Source organism: Budorcas taxicolor, chromosome 13 (assembly GCF_023091745.1).
Source record: "Budorcas taxicolor isolate Tak-1 chromosome 13, Takin1.1, whole genome shotgun sequence".
NCBI lineage: Eukaryota > Metazoa > Chordata > Mammalia > Artiodactyla > Bovidae > Budorcas > Budorcas taxicolor.
Genome location: NC_068922.1, coordinates 33,049,682 through 33,072,806, shown reverse-complemented (window position 1 = coordinate 33,072,806; position 23,125 = coordinate 33,049,682). Strand labels below are relative to the sequence as shown.

Below are 23,125 nucleotides of genomic sequence, written 5' to 3'. Positions count from 1 at the left end.
TGTACATAAGTCATGATGACCCATTAATATTGAAATTAGAAAATAAAAATGTCAATAATGTTCTAAAACAAAATAGAAGACAAATAATACTTACCTTGTCATCAAGTTGTTTGTACAGTTTAGCAATTTCTTCTTCACACTTTCTTCTTTCAGCATCAGTAAAGTTTCCAGTAACTCCAATTGTGGCTGCTGGTTTATCATTGGTAATAGTAATATCCTTATCCACTGCAAAAGCTTCCAAGTTGGCTTTCTCTTTGTCAAACTGTTCATCAACAGGCACTGTCTCTCCTAAAATAAGACAATAGAATGGTTAATAAAACCCACCTGTTGAAAATTAATTTTAATTTTATTCAATTTCAGCAGCTCTTATAAACTTTATCTGCTCAGTCCCTGAGATCTGAAAAGTTGGAATTATCTTTGACTGTCCCCTTTATCTTCTAAAGCCAATCATCAAATCTTGTATTTTTAATTGATTTCACCCTAAGCTAAACATCTTGCCATCTTGAGACTTCAACAGCCAGCTAGCTGGCCTCTATGCCTCTATTTATTATTCCAGGTAAAAATCAGAATTTAAAGTAAAAGGTTTTATTCATTTTTATTTGATGATCCCTAATATGTTGTTATTTTCATTTATATCAGAATCTCAAATTTATAAAATAGCTCTGAATCTCTATTCCACAAACTCTAAACAACAAATTCAGTTATTACCATTACGCCATCGGTTGAGTTCATTTTCAAGCCACTGAATGGTGTTCCGGAGGGTCTTATTTTTCTCTTTTTCTCTTTCATACTTCTTTTTCCACTGTTCTGCAGTTAACTCTACATTGACACAAACTGTGTTCTTAATTGTTTTGGCCCTAAGACAAGTAGTTGGGGAAGAGGGGAAGAATGTGACTTAATTATTTTCAATTGATATCTATATCTCTGTAATATAAGCATATGTGGCTAGGTAATTTAACTATTCTTGTCTAGTTATCTCTGACTAAATTCTAGGAGCTGTACTTAGTATAGTGTTTATTCACAACCCATTAGATTTGGGTCAGTTGCAACACCTCTGAATAGCTTAAAAAAAACAAATCAGCAACCTGATAAGAAAAAAAAACATGGGCCCGTTGTTTTTCCAACTCACTTGTAAGGCAGAATTAAGAAAAGCAATTATCAATGACAGTCAAAGTCATCATTATTGATTTTCCTTGGCTAACCACCTCATATAGTTATCCCATTATTAGAACAGGTCACATATGTCAATAGGCTTAACATACAATTATATCCCTCAGGTTTTTGCTTTATTATCTGATTCAAATGTTTGTTTTAATACTGAACTGAAGCTTCTCACATAAATCTGACTCGAGTTAACACTTGACTTGAATGTTTTCTAGCACACTAATAATACATACTGATTTGAATATATCTATCCTGAACCTTACCTAGATTTAATAAATGAAATGCCTATCTACATTTAGACTTTATATTTTCTGAACAAAAACAAACCTCTGACCAAACAGGAGTGTAGATTTTGTTTCAGATTCATTGTACGATGATGGAGAGCAGCAAATTACAATAGTGGTTCTACAGTTCCCACCTAAGGAATCTTGAAGGATTCTCGTCATTTTACTATCACGATATGGAACATATGTCTACATATAAAAACAAACAAAAAACCAAAGAAGACAAATGGGTTTCTCAGTAATAAAATATGTTGTAGTTATTAAAATGGGAATTAGGATATACACACTAATACTATAAAATAAATCCCTAAAAGACAACTTATTCATACCTATTCATCCAGTGAATCCCTCTCACTCACATCCACAGGTATGTATGTTATCTATGTTTAACTTCCCATTAGATAACAGGGAAAAAGAAAACAAGTGTACTCACACTACCCTCAGCCAAAGCAGAAATGACATTTCCAAGAGCAGAAAGGGACTTGTTGATGTTCTTAGCTTCATCCAGCACAGCACCTTCAGCACCAGTTTTACTAACCTATACATAAAATTGCAAAAGAATAAAACAAAATTATGTTTCAGTGATTCTAATTTTCTAAAACGTTCAGAGGTCATCAATAACTAGTAAAAAAGAAAAGGGAAAGCTTCAAGACTTTGTTTGCCAAGTATTTACTCTAGTAGTAGTAGTGAAAGTCACTCAGTTGTGTCCAACTCTTTTTGCGACCCCATGGGCTACACAGTCCATGGAATCCTCCAGGCCAGAGCAGTGGAGTGGGTAGCCTTTTCCTTCTCCAGGGAAATCTTCCCCACCCAAGGATCGAACCCACGTCTCCTGCATTGCAGCCAGATTCTTTACCAGCTGAGACACCAGGGAAGCCTGAGTATTTACTCTAAGCTATCAGTATTTATCAAGTATGACTTTTCTGAGACCTTGGGTTTTTTTGCATGACAAAAATGGGATTAAGGAGATACCAAATTTTATTTTTAGGTGTGCTCATGAAATTAACCTACTTACATGTAGGTTTGTATTGACAGCTTACTAATTTGTTAACCCCCTTCGATGCACTGGGAAAATGAAACTAAAAAATTTACTAAAGCACAATGTTGATGTTGTGATGGTTAGAGAGAGACTGAATTTATATATATCAATTTTCTATAAGCAAACTTCCTTCTATTAAAAAAATGTAAAATACATAAAGATAACAGAATAATATGTCAGCAATGATGCCTGAAGAAGCAGCTTCTCCGTATTTGCAAAATTAGAGATAGACTTTGAAGGATGTGTGTAAGATTTTTGTGTCGAAGGGAGCAGGTATGTTACTTTAATCAGAAGAAAAAACAAATTAGCAGAACAAACAACAAAAAAAGGTCACATAGGTCAGTATTAAGACATCTGAACTTATTTTGATTTTGACATAAATCAGAATCAGATTGTACAGGACTACAATATAATACTTAAATAATCCTCCAAAAGGAGTACGGCGAAATCCAAAAGGATTAATTAATGGGCAGTTTTTAGAGGGAGGCCATTGTCAGTGTGAATAAAATAGACACCAAAAATTAGGAAAAGGATACCTAGTAAAATTCTTAATGACATACATTCAACACATTATCAATAAAGCATACACCTACGTCAAGGATAACACTTATTGGCAGAATTGGATTATGGCCTAAATGACAGTAATTTGCAATGACGAGACACTGGCATAATTGCTTATAACTCTCAAAAATACTACCAAACCCAGTTTGACACACATTTTCAAAATTTAACAATGAAAAATACATAAGCCCAAATCTGAGCTGAAGTTCATTAAAAATGCTTCCATCGGAATATAAAGATTTTACCTTTTCACTACCAGCTAAATCCACCAGATAAAGTTTTCCACTCAGCTTTTGTTCCGTTTGCGTGTTCTCTTGTTTTACATTAATAAGAAATATACTGTGACTCCTAGAGCTATGTTCATTCATATCTACAAAGAAATCACACAACCAAATATCAACAAACAAGGCTTTCCCTTACTAATAATTTCTAAAGCATTATTTCACCTAAGAAAAATCAACTTTAAAGCAGTCTATGCCTTAACTAGTATTACTAAATATGCCACTTACTTGTAACTGCTACATGTCTGTTAGATTTTCCTTCATCTATGGTGTCCATAACTTCATCTGGACTACATACAAAACGCTCTGTACATCCCTGTAAAATAGATTTTTAAAGAATGTCATCACCCTTTTAAAAATGTTATTATAGGGCTTTTCTAAACATTCTGAATTATACCTACTTTTACATAGGGAACTCGATTTTTATCTTCATGAACTGAAAGATTGGTCTTTGAAACTGAAAAAGAAAAATAAATAATATTAACATTTTCCTAACTGCTAACAATGGCTGTGAAATAGTTAATTCAATTGTTTGTTTCTCTCCCCATGCAGCCTAATAACAATGAACTTAAAAAAACATGAAAATATCACTGCAAAAGCAAGAGTCTATAGAACCAAGACTTATAGAGAAGTTTAGGTCCAGGCCAACCTCTGCCAACTCATATTGTGAAGATAAGAACACTAAGTCAGACTGGTTCTGTGGTTTGCTAAGGACAAAGTGTCTGACAGCTGAGAAAAGACAAGATCATAGGACTCAGGCTCTGGAACTCCAGTCCAATTGTCTAATTACTACCTATGAAGCGCCCACAAATATATGCTTTAAATAAGTTAAAATGGATTCAATTAAAACTTTGAAAGAAACATTTTTCAATGTTTCCTGTAATTCAAGTCAGTTTCATATAGGTTATTGAGAAATGGTCTCACATTTACAACTATCAACAGTAACTCAAAGAGCAAGAATTTAACTTACCATCTAATAGGTCCCTTATCTTATCCAAATAAATCTCAAAATATGAAACCTAAAGGGCAGAGGAAACAAAGTGGGGGGGGAAATCAACCACTTAAAATTACAAAGTAATTTATTTATTTATTCATCAAATATTTATTCCAGCCTGAGTGCCAGGTACCAGTGCCAGGGACAACTCAGCTACAGCTCATATTCTGATGGGAAGCCTTAAAATCACTCAGCTCTTTTATGTAACTAAAGTGCATTTTCCACTAGGTATCTTCATCTAAAATTAGACTCGTTAGGTCTAATTAGTCAGAACTTTTGAGCTTTGTACCAAAACAAACTCCTTTATCTTAAAGAGGAGGCAGCTAAGGCAAGAAAGACTTGGATTACTCCTTTACTATGTCAGAGGAAGGGTCTGAGTTTACAAATTCTAATAATCTTTCAACTACACCTGCCCATAATTTTTAAAAAATTTTTTAAAGAAAAAACATTGAACAGAATTATTCTAGATATAAAATAAAATACCACCTTTCCCCAATATTTTACCTTAATATGAAATTCCAAATTTTCATCCATGGAGTAAATATAATTAAAAATATCTTGCACTATTCTTGGAATAATTCCCATGCCTTCTGGATCATGAAGTTTACCCTAAACAGAAAACAAAACTAGAGTTCCTAAATAAACTGTAACATACAAATTAAAAATCAAAACTTTTAATTTACAATTCATAGTCAAGAGAGGATAGGAATTCTAATTGTTGTTATTTTTTTGGTGAAAAAATGTGGCTGTACAAATACCTAAAAAAAAACAATTCAACTGTTAGATATTTTGGTAAGTTACATATAAATAATGTATGCTAATCAGGTTACCAATTGATCTTAGCCTTTTCTTTAATCATTAGATTCAGATGATGCAATCTGTGAATAAACACATTCCCGGAAAATGTTTGTGAGTTGCTCACCATTTAAATCTGCATCATTCTATCTACTTCAAGTCAAATTCATCCAAGTGCTAAGAATGTCTGTTACCTGACTTTAACATGACGAAAATAAATGACTCCAAAATAAGCAATCATTTACTTTACATATGTAGAATGCTCAGATAAATGACAAAAGCAGACACTCTGTACCAGAGGCAGGTTATAGGATGTTTTCTAGAAGCAAAGCTCGAGCAGGTTTACATTCATTATTAATAGCAGCGCTGATAATTTTGGAGCCCTTATTATCAAAGAGGGACAAGTACCTGGCTAGAGGTTGGGAAATGAGACAGATGCAGAGACACGACCAAGGAGAGAAAGAAAAACCTAAGTGCTCCAAATAGAACTGAAAACACATAAACATTAAAAATTTCAAAATTCCCCATTATAAGGTGACAGAGAATTCTTATTTAATTCTAAGACATCCAAAATTTTGTGGTTATGTAGATAAAACAAAGCTCAATATGATTTCATATATACAATTTCTATTCAAACTCAGGAACTGACTAGATTCTAACCATGTTACTCATATATAATTTGTATGAGACAAAGCAGTAAAGAGTAAATAAAGCTGTTTAAGCATGATAAAATGTCACAAATAATGAATGAATACACTGTATGTGCTGCAAACTACATCCAAATACTGATTAAAAAACATTACCTCCATTGTGTGTGTCTTCCCAGAGGATGTTTGTCCATATGCAAATATGGTTCCATTGTAGCCTTCAAGTACATCTATGAGAAAATAAGAGATTTAATACATAGGGGGCTTTCTTCCTTAAGCAAGACCATTAAGGGAAATTGGTAAGAATATATAATAGTAATTTTCTTACTGAGGATTCACCTAAGGAATTCCTTTCTCTTTAGCCAAATTACTGTCTATTGTCAGTAAGAAACAAATTTTAAATTCCATTGCTTATAATCATCTCTCCTGTCAATGTACATCTTAGATGTCAATGCAACAGTATTCTACAGCTTTGCATGACCTAAAAGGAAAAAAATGCTCTGCCAGTTTATGTACAGTTATGAACTAGCTTTTAGAAGGAAGACTGATTGGTTGCCTACAGGTGGTTAAAATTCATAATATTCCTCATTATACAAAGTATAACAAGCCCAGTCCCATCTCAAAATCAATTATCAGGGAGTTTCTATGAAATTAAAAAAAACAAACACCACACAATTTTTTTTTCTAGCCCTTTGTGTACCCCAAGACCTACCATTAACATTTAAGCAGCTTCTTTTACTAGGCTAAGGAGTAGTGGTGGAATGTGAGTGAGCAAGGTGACTTCTGGTTTCCAGTTTTGGGGATTCAGTTTGTTGGGGACTTTTAAAATTGTTTTTCCTTGTTTTCGTAAAAAGAAAGGTACTATAAAATCATATACTATTTTAGAGGAAGCCAAAGTACAAACTGAGGTCTCTGCTGGAAACAGCAGATGGTAACAGTGGAAAATAAATTTGTAATAAGCAAGCAAATCCTTGTCTTTTTTTAAGTTGACTATTTATAAAAAGAAAAAAGAAAAAAAAGGTCCCAACATTGGTCACGACTAACTAGATATTAGATTTGCTATAGAAATATTTATTTATAAGAAAAAGAAGGTATTAGTACTTACTTCTCTGGGAAGATTTTAAGAGATCTCAAACATTTGAAACTTTCATTCAATATCTTTCCAGTTTCATGAAGAGAAGCAAAATAATTTCAGGAATTACAGTTAAAACAGATTAAGACTGCAGTATTTCTGTTAATAATTCTGAAGACAAAATCGTCTGGGTTAAAAAAGAAGCACTAGACCCTTTCCAATCTACTTCTTAATATATATAACTGATCTCTGTATATCAATGTCACACCCTCTGCAAAAGATCTTTTAATCGACCACACAAAATCTAAGGATAAACTCCAAAATTTTGGTAGATCTATACATGAATGTTCATCCATGCTATGATCCAATTACCTAGCACCACAATAACTACTTAATAAATACTGGTAGATGAATGAATAAATGACTTTCCTAAGATCATATAAATAGCGTATGTCTATATATTAAAAATAAATGTGTTAGGTGAAACACATTACATGAGGGCTTGTAGGATAATAAATGTATGCAATATGTTTGTATTTGGGACTTTAAGCAAACCTTAAATCTTTTATATGATAACAGAAGATTATGGAATAGTCAATCTTTAAATGTTTACTGAAAACTATAATCTAGGCTCTCTGTCCTGGGAGCAAGAGACAGAACCAGGATTAGCTGATTTATAGAGGCACCAGGGTATCATTAAAGTAATAACAGTGTTATCAATTAGAAAAATAATCCCTTCCTGCCTATCTCCAAATCCATTCCTGACTTTTGCTTTCTAGAGTAATTTGTCAATGTTTTTTATAAAAAAGTGTAAACATACAGAAAAACAATGAATTTTACAGTAAACAACTCTATAATCAGTACTAAGATTCTATCAGTAACATTTAATCGTTTTACTGTTTGCTTTAATCATGTATCCATCCACCCATTTTATTTATTCAATGTATTTCAGAGATTTTAGTACATTTCCATCTAAATACTCCAGCATGCATACACCACTGGCTAGAACTCAATGTTTCACAGTTTTGTTCTTCAGAGGTAAAATTTACATACAATGAATATTTTAAAAGTATAGACCTTTAACAAACAAACACAAATAAAATATTCTTCTCTTTGAAAACCCCAGAGTATGCATCTATAAGCAATAAAATTAGGCACCTTTGGAACTGGCTCTTGTTTGCCTTTTCAACTCTTATCTCCCATTATCCTTCTGCTCACACTGTTTTTATTGCTAAAAAAATGGCTGAATCTGCCCATTTCAGATGGTTCAACATCACAGTCATACCAAAATGTATGTCTTCCCTCAACACGTGGACAGTCTTAGCCCACAGGCATCTGTCTGGAGGGCACACCTCACTCTCCTTCCTATTCCTGTGCACCCTTGAGACTAGCTTAGGCTTTAATCTGGGTAAGAGTCCCACCCTATGTGTTCTTGTAGCACCTACATTTTATCATAATACTGACCACTGTCTTCCTCATGAGCCTATAAAATCCTTGAGGCCAGGGCTGTGTTTAACTCCTAGCACAGTGCCTGGCACTTAGGATGAACTCAAATACTTGTTGAATGACTATTATTAACACTAAAACAGAGAATCTCCCTCACCTTTCTAAAGAGTCCCGCCCCTCTATACTTTTGCCTTTCTTGTGAGAAACAGATGGAGGTGGAACTATGGACAAATAATACTTTCATACTTTGTAAACAAGAGAAACACACTTAGCAAGTCAGGCAATAGCTTACAACCTCATAAAAGTCACTTAATCTCTCTGAACTTCAGCTTTCTCATCAGCAAAAATGTCTGCTCAGGGTAAGGCTGTGAACATTAGAAGTCATATAAAATTATTACTGCTAACATTTGAAGGCATTGTATGTCAGGTTCTATGCTGTTCAGTCGTTAAATCATGTCTAACTCTTTGCCACACATGGACTGTAGTCCACCAGGCTCCTCTGTCCGTGGGATTTCCCAGCTAAGAATATTGGAGAGGGATGCCATTTCCTTCTTCCAGGGCATCTTCCAGCCCCAGGGATAGAATCTGCAACTCCTGCATTGGCAGGTGGATTCTTTACCACTGAGCCACCAGGGAAGCCCTGAGGCTCTAATAATCTTTCATGTATTAATATATTTAATCCTCACAAAACTCTATGCAAGGCACTATTTTATTCCCATTTTACAGATGAGAAAACTGAGAAACTGTGGCCTATAGTTCCACAGCTAGTAAGGTAGAGCTGGGAGGCATTCCAGCCAGTCTTGGCTCCAAAGACATGCTCTCTTAGCTACCACACTACCTCTCAAGGAACAGAGGAACCAAAATAAACACATGGCAGGCTACATCTGGAAAAATTAAAATGGATACAGTGGCAGACAGTCCAGGGAAGGAAGCTATGGTGGGAAACTAGGGAATCGGAGAAGGCCTGGTAAGATGCCTGGCAAACAGCAAATGCTAAATAAATGACAACTACTTTACACCAGGGAAACCAACTGGTAGACATCACTCAGGTTCAGAACTCAAGAGAATGCAAGTGGATAAACCACGTTCAAAAGAAAAAAAAATTTATCTAATGAATCTACAAAAAGGAAAAGGTGATAGCCCTACATATAAGCTAAATACTTGTAGATAAATTTATAAAACAACGCAACCCTGGTGGACGCTGAGGGACCCAGAGAACACTAGCTGCTCTCACCTCACACCTGGAAGCTTGCTCCTTGAGTCCACATCTCAGGAGAAACACCAGCTCACCCGACACTGTGTTGATCCCTGCCTACCAGTTTCTAACCATGGCCCTCTACTTGATCTGTATGCCAGTGAGTGTCCCAAGTCCAACCTGCCATGATTTAACTGATTTTTCTGTCCTCACACCTCATCATTCTCCCCCACCGTGTCACTCTCCTTAAATCTATGTATTTATTAGAAACTCCACCTCACTTGTATCTTGTCCAGGACAAGTTCTACCAGCTACTACAACCAGGCTCCTCCAAAGTGGTAGAGAGTTTCTGGGTGAAAATAAAAGGAAACTGTCATAGCCCCATGATATCTTTCTATAAATTACAAAGCCGGCACAGGGAGACAGAGACAGAAACCTTCCATTGTAACTTGTTTGAAATCTAATTTTATAGAGTGAAAGTATCTATATAGGTTATGAATTATCCCAAGTTCAGTTGTGGCTAAGTAATTATCCTTAGTTCAGAGTGAACTAAGAAAGTAATTTCTTTTCTTATAAGATAAAGGAAATCAACAGCAGTTGCTATCTGTTATATTGTTTACTTCATACCAGGTCCTGAGTGAAGACCTTTATCTTTTTAAATCCTTACACTACGCTTATTATAGAGGAAACAAAGATTTGGAAAGCTTGAGGGACTTGCCACAAGTCACAAAGCTAAATAGTGGCAAAGCCTAGACTTCAACCCCGTTTGTCTGATTCCAAAGCCTGTGCTCTTAATCACATTGCTAAGAAGGGAACTGCCACTCAGAACTCGGTTCCAAACAGTAAAGCAGAAATCTTCTGTAAAAGGTAAAAAGTAAAAGGGATCAAAATGTTGAGGAAAAGGACAGAGATTAAAAAAAAAAAAGAATGAAGTCATCTTAAGAGTTGTAAATAGTAATGAAACAGAATATAAGGTAGTAGAAACAAGTACTCTAGACGTCAGGACAACAGACCACAGAGTTTTGAGAAAGCAAGTATGAGCCTCTTGTTAAGACTGCATCACTGAGAAATGTACAAAAGAGATAAAATCACTAGAACAATGTGAGAAAGGTTAAGCCTGGGATAAACGAATTTTACAAAAACAAAAACTAAGGCCCTAAAGAGAGCTTTTAAAATGTTCAGAAAAAGAATAACGAATGAGTAGACCTGCAATGCCTAAAAGAGATGCCTATGTCAGTAAATGACGTATTACCATTTTCTACAACATCATCTGCAAAATGAACAGAAAAAACACTGCTAAGAGGGAGTCTGGGATTGAGGTGGGTAGGATGGTCAAAGAATGGTTTTAAATGAGCTCAAGTATCTAGTTTTAAGAGAATTACATCCCAAGGACAAACATTTCACAAAAGTCACAGAGAACAGAGGTAAAAGAAGATGACTAACTTGCAAATACTACACTCATTTTCAAAAAGTGAAAAACGATAGATTCTGGGAACAGCAGACAAGTACACCAAAATTTCACTAAGGAAAAACTATGGCTGAACTAATCTCATTTATTGGTCACTCAACTAGTATGTGAGGAAAAACCAGTCATGCACCATGATTTCACAAAAGGATGCAAGCTTTCCATCATATTCTTGAGAATATGGTGCCAAGCTAAGAATTAGACAAATGTACAGGTAAGAGAATTTTAAGTTAGTTAAATATCCAGTGTGATTAAATAACCGCCAACAGCCATATTCCATTTTTAGAAGATTAGGCTAAGGACCATGGTCCATTAAGAACTTTTAAATGATTCATAGTAATACTTTCCAAACTCCAGTGTGCTTAATGACCTTAAAAAAAAAAAAAATGCCTTCAATATCCTTGACACTGTAACAGACTTGTCAAAACAGGCTGATAGCCAATTTAGATCCCTAGTAATACAACTGTAAGAACAAAACTCAAAATAGGATTATGAGCTAAAATGACAGAATAGAATCTGCACTTTAAAGGCTTGCATGCAGATTTTAAAATCTACAATACTCAAGTGCAGACTGGGTCTAATGCTGGCTGGAGCGGATATGAAAATGATTCATACATTTAAACTGCCCTTGAATTCATGAATCAATAACTTTATATTATTAAAAAAACTAAAGTAATCTTATGCTGTACTGATGACAAAACTACACCAAAATCAAAGAATGTAGCATAACTGCGTCCCTGACAGAGAGATCCGTCTGGAAAACTATTTGATGCTTACAACAAAAGATAATGCTGTCTATTCCTCTTTCTCGCAATTGTTTACAGAATCCCAGTTAATTCTCCCTCCTGTCCACCTTCTCACACCGATCCCATTCCTGCTATAACCCTTGGTGGTTTCACGTCTAAGTAGTGAGCGAGCCCATTACTAGATGTCCGTGTACTAGATGACATCCTGGCCTCTCAGATCCTTACCCTCATTTTCTCCACGGTCTTATCCTTTTCTCCTTTAGATACCAAGTCCATGGTCACACTCGTTTCACTACCAACTGCACTGCCTTCCGAGCATCAAGTATTCACTTCCTTTTACTCCTTCTATCACCCTGATTTCAGCAAACCTTTCACTCCACTGAGACTGTAATTTTACCACCTTTTTTCACTGTCCCATAGTAAATCACCCCCTTCCCTAGCAACCTGCATCCTTCTCCCCCTCAGCCAGCTTAGATTCCACAGTTCACCATTAGCATCACTCTCCTGACTACATCTCCTGCCCTCCTCTCCTTCTTGTGTACTTCCTGGCAAACTCACAGAAACTGGGTAAACCCACAACTGGGTAAACTCAACTCTCTGGCAGCTAACCTCAAGTGCGTTCTAAATGCTACCTGGCAATCTTGCCACATCTCCCTAATCCATTCACTTCCACACTGCTAGACGACTTCATACCTTTTCCTCACACTTCCTCCCCCACCCCCCCTCTCTGTTAACAACTCTGTTCCCTGTATCAGAGACAAAATGAAATTAATATGAAATGAACATTTTCCTTCCATCACAGGTATGGACCTACTTCTACCCATAAACTCTGTTTCCTCCTGTTACTGGATGAAATGTCTGTGTTCCTACTTAATCCTAACCTAACCACCTGATACTGAATCCCAATCCCACTAGCTCAGTGAACAATACAAGACGACAGATGCTGCCTCAATCTGAGAAGTATTTTTTAACAATTAGAGCTGTCAAAGAGTGAAAGAAATCATTTCACAAAGCAATAGTTATTTAATCATCAGATCCTTTTGATATATTTCTGCACTTATTTTTATAAAGTTTATTAATAAATCCAGATAATCACAACACCCTCTCAGCTCTAAGATTCTGTTTTTAGAAAATATCTTAGCATAGGTTAATGGTATTAATAGCAATGTACACACTTTTCTCATCTTTGGCACCCCTGGTGAATTCCTCAAGGGTCTCTCATTTGACTACAGGGCAAGTCCCTGGGGAAGGAATAACACTGGAACAGGAGAATGACAGGCTGCCATTTCCTATTACTTTATAGAAACTTGTCTAGTAATTTTGTCTTCATTCTCATGCTGCTAGATTTCTAGAACAGCTACCTTAGAAACTCTCTTGGGAATATTTAATAGAAGTGCATATTCCAAGGATATGTGTACAACATTACATAAATTATTTCATGAAATTTGAGCAATATGGTTTAACTATATTTGACCTTTTTATTATCTAAACTTCTGCAACTAACTAAAAAGAAAGGAAGGTAAAATGAAAAAAAAAAGAAAGCTGGGTAAACTGAAGAGATCACAAACAAAACTGGACTTACTGCTGGGATGACTGAGAAGGTATAATATATTTACCTTTAACAATCTTCTTTGCACAGTCATTATACACTTGCTCTTGAGATGTGTTTGACTGGAACACTCGGTCAAATGCATAAGGCTTGGACTGAAAAACAGAAACAGAAGTTTCAACTACACAAATTAAATGTGAACAGACATTTCTAAGCTCCTTTAAAGACATCACCATATATTTAACCTTCAAAATAGGATACCTACAATGCATCACTTAGAACCTTTCTGGAAAAGTCCTTACTTAGGGCCCAGGAACAAACCCACTAAATAAACTCCACAAAACCAAGTATGTCTGTCTTAATATTTGTTGTATTTCCAAGGCCCAGCACAGAAATTAAGTGTTACTATGGTGGGCACTCATACTGTTGAGTGATTTTTACTTAATGAGTCTCTTTTCTGGCAGACAGAGACTCTATTTTCAACACTAACTCATCCTGCAGATAAGGAATTAGAATCGTGAAAGGTCCAAATATGTAAACGATAAAATTAAAATTCAATCTCAAGTCTCCTTTCAGTTCAGGTTTCCTTCCATTATCCCATTCAGCTTTTCAGTGCAGTGCAACAGCATTTCAACCGTTCATCCATTGAAGTATTTATGGAATGTCAGTTATGCTCGACACCACAGTACAAGGATGACCATGACAGATTCACTCTCTGCTTTAGTGGAAATAACAGTGGGGCAGATATCAGACAAATAATTAAGTGACTAGAATTCCATCCTGCACAACAGGGTACTTCAGAAGGGCTATGACAGCACTTAGGGGAGAACCTAAGACTGGGGAAGGCAGAAGAACAGCAGAGAATCACTCTGGAGAAGGGATGTTAGTAAACCAAAGAATAAAGAGCACACCAACTGTCAGTCTCGTCAATGCTACTCACGAGAGAGAGAGTGTGGGGAAGCACTCCAGGCACTGGGAACAAGATGCTTACGGATCCCAAGGTTCAAAGAACTTGGAGAGTCAAGAAACCAAAGGATGTTTTTCAATCTCAAGTGCAAGGATGCACAAATCAAATGTCAACATGGTTAAAAAGGCAACTAACACATTTTAACATTATTTTTAATAGTTTTGATTTTGTGGGTCCCTTAAAGGGCCTAGAGAACACAATTTGAGCACAGCTGATACAGCTTGGGAAGGAGCCAGAGGCATGAAATGAAAATCAGAGCATATACTATCCATGCAAGTTAAGGAAGAATTTTCGAGGAAGTGACTATCTCATACATAGTGGAGAGGTCAAGGCAAAATTGAAGACTCCAATGACAAAGATCAGATTGGAAAGAGGTGAAAAAAGAACAGGAGGTAACTGAACAGAAATCTAGCTGTGGCTCAAAGAAAGCTATGTTTTATGATGGGCAAGATCCGAGCAAGTTTAAAAGCTGGCAGGAACAATTAGTAATCTGAGAGAGAAAGTAAGCATCTAAAGATGAGTGAGGGAGCACGAGGGTTCACAGAACTGAAAGTGTGTGCCAGCTCTCTGCTGCTGCTGCTAAGTCTCTTCAGTCATGTCCGACTCCGTGCGACCCCACAGACAGCAGCCCACCAGGCTCCCTGGGATTCTTCAGGCAAGAGTACTGGAGTGGGGTGCCATTGCCTTCTCCGTGCCAGCTCTCTAGTCTCTTCTAAAGTAAAGGAAGGGAGCTGGGCCCCAAAATAAACAATCATGACCCCAGAAAAAATCCTTCACCTTGTAGAATACTGCCTAGGGTCTTAGCTAAAAAAGATCATAGTTTTTAGAAACTATACCCCACAATTCCCCTCCCCAAAGCTTGGAATAACACTAACAATGACACAAACAGCCCCTAAAGGCCAAAGCCATTCCCAATTCCCCTTCTGGCCTCCCACCAGACAGGCTGGAAACTAACCACTTGCTACCTGAGTCTCCTTGTAACTACTGGCCACATGACCCAGCTCTAGACACTATGAAGTGACAGTCTGCTGGGAGGTGTCCGAAAATCAATTCAGCCAAAGCTGCCCTTTCTCCTTTCTGGGATGAATGTCTGGAACTGGAGCATGCATCTTGCAAACAAGACAGATATGATGATGACAAGTCAATAACTAAGGATGACAGAGGGTAACTGAGTCAGCAAGAAGTAAAGGTCCATCTCCAGACTTCCTATGTAAGAAAAATAACCTCTTATTTATTTAAACCACCATCTGTTTGTTTGTTTTCTCTCTGCAGCTGAAAGCATTCCTGAAGGATATACTCAGATGACCTCCCTTTGGCATCAATTAAATGTAGGCTTCTCAACGTCTGATTATTCTTTGGCTACAACACACATAAAGTGTCCTTCTGCTAAGATTCCAAGACACTGACATTCAAATCTACAGGTGTGGCTAATAAAAGACAATCTACTATTTCACTGATGGCACAAGATGTATTCATGGTAATTCTGAAAACACAAGTACAAAATAACAGAAATAAACTATACTTATACTTTGTTCTATCAAAAAAAATTTTTCTCTCTTCATTTACTCAGCAAACATTTATTTAGAATCTATAAGGTATGAGAACTAATGCTGAAGCTCCAATACTCTGGCCACCTGATACAAAGAGCGACTCATTGGAAAAGACCCTGATATTGGGAAAGATTGAAGGCAGGAGCAGAAGAAAACAGAGGATGAGATGGATGGCATCACCGATTCAGTGGAAAAGAGTTTGAGCAAGTTCCAGCAGATCATGAAGGACAGGGAATCCTGGCATGCTGGAGTCCACGGGGTTGCAAAGAATCAGACATGACTTAGTGACCAAATGACGACATGGTATGAGATATTGTAAGCGAGTAACACAATTTTAGAAATGACATTTAATTAGTATGAGAGTAGGGCACAAAGAACAACAGAGGAGAAGGCTGGATAAATTCTCGAACAGTAAGCTAAGCACTTATATAGGAGAACTGAATATAAGTGATCAGTAATGTTAACTGAATTGAAACAGAGACAGCCTCCACCATTAGTGAATTCACGAATAATTCTAATTTTGCTTGAAGAAACAAGTTAATCAGTAGAAGTCAGGTAACAGTATGACAACTGCATCCTTCCAAAATAAGGCAAATGATTATTTTATTAAAATAAACATTTAAACGATAAAAAGAACAAACACCACTGAAGTCCTATCTTCAGTTTTACATCGACTAAACTGCTCACAAACATTTAAAAAAAGATATGCCAAAAATAACAGGTAATATAAAGTCCGCCTCAAAAGCTGATACTTTATGCAGCTGTTTATTCAGGCATCACCTCACACCAAATATGCAAACTACCACTGTATTAGAATAAGAATATGAACATGCAGATATAAAGATAATAAAGCTGGGATTGAGTGGCTTTTTAAAGTTGTTGGTGGTGGTTTAGTGGCTAAGTTGTGTCTGAAATTATACCACTGTTAAATAAAAAACTATCTTCAGTGCTTAGTATTAAGTTGACAAAATAGCCTTACTTTAATTCCAAAACTGAATTATAATTTTCTTAAATAAAACAAATGTGATCCTGGCTTCCTGGATGAAAAATGAGACTTGTGAAACATAAAAACTATTTCTAATGGTCTATAACAAAGGTACATCCCATAACTAATAATCTTTCAAATAAATTAAACACTCATGATCTGGATATCCATATCTTTAAAAATTTGGCCCTTGGTCTTGAAATATACATTATGCAGCCTTTAAAAATGTGTATCTTCAAAAATACTCCAACACACAAGATGTATTCACATCTAACTTAGGCTTCAAGGAGACAAAACCAAACAGGAATGTTTATTTACCTTAGATTTCTTAAGTTGAGTGGTTCCTATCTGAATCTGCACAGACCAGGCTGAACACCAAATTTGGTTACAAAGGACACACTTCTGGCAGGAATATGTCTTTCTCTGGAATTCTGAATAGTGATTTCCAGATCACATGGGATTACATCATATTAGATTTTCCTTAGTTAGACACTGATTGTGGGCTAACATTCTGCAGCTGTAAAGGTATATTATGATGGCTCCTTTTTTCAATTTTCATATATAAGGTAATCAGGATCGAACATCAAATCATCATTCATTTGAAAGGGAAACTGTGCTGTGCTGGAGGTAAGAACTAGGTCTAATTTCAATGAACCACAACAGTCCGTTTGGATTCTGGCGGCCTCTACAGTATACCATTTAAGGAATGATAGATAGTAAAGATACGTGATGCATGTATGCATGTTCCACTTTTATGATGCATAAACAGATGAAGGAATAACTTTTCTTATTGATTTCTTTTATTCAGTGTTTTCAGCTGGCTCCTTTGAACTCCAGAAGGCGTTTCCCCTGTGCCCCAGTTTTTGTGGATCACAAGTTTGCTTATCTAAAGCAAAGAGTTTTACCATATCACTGTCAAAGAAAAAAATAACACATTTCTATTTCATTCAATATGTGATATGTATAGCAATTCACTGAGCATTTAATTACCAAAAAAAATATATATATATATATATCTGTACAAAGATTACACAGCTATGGGGTCACATCACATTAAAATCACTGACTACATGAGTAACAGGAAAAAAGTTCGGACAATATATTGGAAACTAAACTTAGATGAAACTCAGAATCCTAAAAAATTACCTTCCTTGTGAGCACTGATTATACTTACAATTCGGTAACACCCTAAACTTATTTTTTAATTTTGATTTAACCAGAAGGCTGTGTACAAAATGTTTTTAAATTATTTCAGACAATTTAATTTTAAATGCTGCACCGCAGCAGTTCCTTCTCAATCTATTTACTTTGAATCAGGGTGAGTATCCAGTAAAATGAAGAAAAAACAAGAGATGACTTTACCTAGAGGTTTCTATTTCCACTTCTAGCTGCCGTTACAAATTCTCAGATAACTTTAATTAATGACTTCTACATGCAAAAGACTGGTTTCTGAAAGTAATGAACTAAACATGTTGCCTTACATTTTCTAAAGCTGTATCACACTCAGTTGTCATATACTTCTGCTTATACTTAAAAACAAAAAAATAAAAACCCAAAACGACTAAAATGCTTACCAGTTTATGTAAAAGTCAACTAACTGTACATTACTGATTTATGACTAAATTACCTGTCCATGATGTTTAATATCACCACTTGAATTGACTTAAGTACTAAGGAAACCTAAGTAAGGAACTTAAAAAACTTTATCCAAAGGAAAACAATCTAAAATAAATGTGTGCTTCCTGTGGTAATTGTTTATTTTCTTTTAACTCTTTCCTCCTATCTTATGTCATATTTGGCCTGCAATAGGCGGCTATCTTCTAACCTAACCATAAAACATTTTGTGAATCCTAAACCTTACCATTACAACAAATAAATTTTCATAATACTATAGGTTTGTGTAAATACCCACACACACAAAAAAAATCTGAAGAAATAAAACAGCCTTAACACGAATCTGAAAGGAAAATAGCTTGGTTATGTCAACCACTGTAGAGGCTGAGTAATCACAAAAATCCTATGAGAAACTAACAACCTACTAGTGTTGGCCAACTAACAATCCAGGCCTAGTGAGCATCCTCTAAAATCATGTGAAATATCTCATCCTGAAGGAAAAGGATGATTAGTTTTGTGCATAACTTCTTGGCCTCTCCATGATGTCATGTATAGCAAGGGTTTTTCTGTGGACTTGTTAACAAAGAACCGGCCTGACAGTCTTCACACAGTAAGAGCTGGCAGTTATTCGGAACCTAATGACTTGTTTGCCAAAACCCTCCCAAGCAATGTGGAGCTATGACATTAATCTTCTAGAGCGGAACTTGGAAACTTTCACATAAAAATTCAAGGAACTTGAGTTCTGTCTTACATGTCAATGCTTCTAACCTTCAATGTTCCATCTCCTGTGATATTTCTGTCCCATTTCTACATTAAGATATTTAAACTTATGCTAAATGGTAAGCTGAAAAAGTTAACACTAAAATTGGGGGGCGTGATAGCAATGTAGAAAGATGGCATCAGCAAGAAAGAGGAATTTAATTTTTTGTCAGAGTTCACTGTTCTGTAGGCAGTTATCTTACTCTCCATTTTAATCTCCTTGAATTGGGAATTATTTTCAAGACCTTTCACGTTATGTTTCACGTTACAAAAGACATTATCTCACCATCTTTGTGATTATCGAAATCATTTTTCTTCAAGGCAGATCCTAATTGTAGAAGTAGGAATCTGATACTAACAAGAAATCTAGTTTACTGATCAAATTTTACATATGTATATTTTTAAAGTTTGCTTTTATAATATTTTGATATACACACGAAAAGTTAACACTCTTTCCCGGAGTGCTACCCCATAAAACCCAGTGAGTCTCTTGGTTACTTATTTAACCCAGCGTTGATCGGCGAGATCCGTTGGTGGATGAGACAAAATCGAGCGCTTCGATTTCAAAAGAAAACTACTTTCTACAAGTCCTGGATTAGCCATTTGTGACTGTAAACTCAAAAAGCGGGTTGGGTGAACACTGAAGGTACCAGCATAACTGCGACTGTTAGTTATGGTTTTCCTTCTCCACGGAGGAAACAAGACGGCCTAACGCACCTTAAAGATTTAAGACTAAATATCATTACTATTTAAAGTTCGGTAAGGCAGATCCCAACGTTCTCGGCCGAACTCTGATTTATTTTATGAATGATAAATCTGAGGGGAAGGGGGTTTGACACACCGACTACATCTACATCAGAACCTGCAGGCGCACAGAAAGCCGGCGAACGAGCACTCAACTGGTTCCCCGACAGCTCCACCCGCGCCCCAGGTAGGGGAGTACCCGGGACCCAGGGCGGGTGCCTCCCGTCCCCGGCGCTGCAGACCGGGGTGGGGCGACCCCGGAGCACCCGACGAGGCGCCGAGCCCCTCCCCTGGGCCGTCGGACCCCACTGGGGAGGCTGGGGCGCCCCAAAGCTCGCTCTCCGCTCACTCCCCACTTCTCTCAGCTCCCGGGGCGGCCGGGCCCGAAGGAGGGAGCCTGGGTGGGGGCAGGGGCACTCACCGCGATCATGACCGTGTCTTCTCCCTGAAACTTGGCGATGTACTTATCGCCGCGGTTCACCTCCGACTCGTTGAGCGGTCTGAAGCGACACATCACTTTGATGTTGCACTCGGCCGGGTCCGCCATCTTCCCGGCTGCCGGGGCCGGAGGCCGGGAGCCACTCCCCGCCGCTCAGTCTTGGAGGAAGTAGGCCGAGCCGAGTGGGCTAGCGTGGCGAAGGCCGAGGGCCCGCGGTCCGCGGCGTCGCGCTTCACCGGCGGGGCGGCCGGGACCTGGGCGGCAGCGCCCGGGCCGGCACGGTCACCCACAGGCTCACTTCCGACCCATCATGGCAGCCATGGCGGCGGCGGGGCCTCCTCAGCTTCTCCCTTGACTGGCGGGGCAGGTTGCTGGGCTGAGGGATCCCGGAGACCGGGAGCGCGAGCCCCCTTGTCTTCCTGGGAGACAGCAGGCCGAGCCCACCTTCAGCCTGCCCGGCTGTCGGCTCGCCGGCTCGCCGGCTGCAGCCTGACCACTCCTGAGGCCGCGGACTGGCGGCGGGATGGGCGGCGCGGACAGAGAACTGCGCACGCGCGGCGGGCCGGCGCCCCGGCGACCAATCCGTGGCCGCGCCGCTGCTCCACGCCGGGGTTGCAGGGCCAAGTTACCGGACGCGCAAGCGCAGAGTGAGCTATCGACCCCGCAGAGGATTCCACGGAGTTAAGCGGTGCCCTAACGATTTTTTCTGTAGAGGACAAGGGACCTTGTTAAAAGTGCTTGACGTTGTAGTTTAAGTGAAAAACTATATTCCTGTTAGGACGTGTTCGCTTTCTGTTTTGTCTGGAGATACATTGATTTCTAGCCCACCTTTTTAGAGCGCTTTGCCAGAAAAAGGAAGATTTGAATGAAGGGCGGGACGTGGCTTATGGTTCAAGCGGTTGCTCATTCCTAAGAGAGGGGGTTGGGGGACAGGAATAAGAAAAAGGAAGTTTCGTCTGAGGACTAGAAGGTGCTGAAGAAAAGTGCAACAGTAGGGTAAGGTGGGAGAAGACCCCCGGGGAACTGGCGGTCCCAATGACTCCGTAATAATCCTATGGAACTCATCAGTCTCCACATCTGGAGTGTGAAGACAGAAAAACTGCGAAGACAACTAGGACCGCTAATCCTAGTCCCCGATTTTTGTTCGTAAAATGGAAGAGTGTAGGACTTACCTAGTGCTCCAGTAGTTAAGAATCCGCCTTGCAATGCAGGGGGCAGGGGTTCCATCCCACGTGGAGAAACAGATCCCACCCAACATGCTGCTGCAGTGTGGCCAAAAATAAAAAAAACAATTAAAAAATACAGGCGTGTACTATTGTTAGTCGCTTAGTCGTGTGGGACTCTGCAGCCCCACAGTCTGAAGCACACCAGCCTTCCCTGTCCTTCACTATCTCCTGCAGTTTGCTCAAACTGATGTCCAATGAAGCAGTAATGCTGTCCAACCATCTCATCCTCTGTCGCTACCTTCTCCTTCTGCCCTCAATCTTTCCCAGCATCAGGGTCTTTTCCAATGAGTCAGCTCGTCGGATCAAGTGGCCAGAATATTAGAGTTTCAGCTTTAGTCCTTCCAATGAATATTCAGGGTTGATTTCCTTTAGGATTGACTGGAGAAGACTTGAGAGTCTGTTGGACAGCAAGATCAAACCAGTCAATCCTAAAGGAGTGTACTATGAGCCTCCAGTTGTTCTCTGTCCTCCCCTGATCATGCTAATGCCTGCAGAAATGAATCCAGAGTCTAAGATTCAGGTTTATTGATCCACAGCAAAGGGGGAAGAGTTCACACCTTAGGCATCTTGGGACATCTCACCAAACACAGAAAAGGATGGAGTTGTTACAGAGCTTTGGGGAAATTGTGGCATTTAGGTAAATTTAAATGAATCTGTATTTTGATTGGTTCCAACAAAGCGGTGCTGTGTGATACCAGATCTGGACTACAAGTGGACCCAAAAAGTCTTGTTTCCTTTTAACTACAAAGTTAAGATAGATGTGGAGTATTGTCTCCAGAAACCCCTTTTCCACAGCTCTGCACCTGGCTTGAGAATCAATCGAGGCTACCTCTCTGTGTCCTAAACTCTTAGGTAAGAATGGAATATTCTCTTCTTACTGATGTAACTCTGGGTGGCAGTTTCTGACAGTCTATGATATTAGAGAACAACGTTTTCAGTAAGAAAGCAATAGTCAAAGAAGAAGGTTGTTGTAGCCCGCGGGTCACCAGTTTTCAACCTTTGTAGCAGGATCTCGTTAAGGTTCTGTCCTCAGTCTTCTGCTCTTTGCTGTTGGAGCTCACTTCAACAACTGCTGGGGTCTCTTCTCTATAGCCCTGAGCTTTTCACCTGAGTGATGTTCCCATCTCTCCAGCTGTGTGCAGGCCACCTTGTTTAGGATGCTTTCCCTTAACCTCAGATTTATTAGTATTCCAAAGATGAAATTACTCCCTGCTAATAGTGAGTGCAACTACTCAGCTCTCCGTTTTTGATGATCAGCATCAACATTCTTCCATACTTCCAGGCTTAAACAGTTCCAGTCACCTGTAACTCCACTGTTTTCTTCATCTCAGAGGTGGGAGGGGGGTTCAGGATGGGGGACATATGTACACCCATGGCTGATTCATGTCAATGTATGGCAAAAACCACTACAATATTGTAATTAGCCTCCAATTAAAATAAATAATTTTTTAAAAATCTACAGAAGAGAAACATGGGCGTCTGTGTACCTGAAGTTCCTCAACTTCCATTCCACCATTCCCAGTTGTTCCCCAACTCAGATCTGAGCAATGATTGTTCTGGAGCTGTGATTTTCAGACTGCTCCATGGAGTAGAGGATACAAAG

General features: G+C 38.3%; 1 protein-coding gene across 1 annotated transcript in view; it reads right to left on the bottom strand.

The window, feature by feature from the left end:
• KIF5B (kinesin family member 5B) overlaps positions 1–20,404 on the bottom strand; it is a 46,253-nt gene extending 25,849 nt beyond the window's left edge. Inside the window, exons 1-12 of the mRNA XM_052650397.1 lie at positions 20,279–20,404; positions 13,306–13,393; positions 5,922–5,995; positions 4,828–4,932; positions 4,300–4,348; positions 3,731–3,786; positions 3,558–3,645; positions 3,294–3,418; positions 1,882–1,986; positions 1,492–1,637; positions 709–857; positions 95–288 (exon numbers count right to left, since the gene is read on the bottom strand). Of these exons, the coding sequence (XP_052506357.1) occupies positions 95–288; positions 709–857; positions 1,492–1,637; positions 1,882–1,986; positions 3,294–3,418; positions 3,558–3,645; positions 3,731–3,786; positions 4,300–4,348; positions 4,828–4,932; positions 5,922–5,995; positions 13,306–13,393; positions 20,279–20,404 (1,305 nt within the window). The remainder of the gene's footprint in view (positions 1–94; positions 289–708; positions 858–1,491; positions 1,638–1,881; positions 1,987–3,293; positions 3,419–3,557; positions 3,646–3,730; positions 3,787–4,299; positions 4,349–4,827; positions 4,933–5,921; positions 5,996–13,305; positions 13,394–20,278) is intronic.
• Between the last annotated feature and the right edge of the window lie 2,721 nt (positions 20,405–23,125).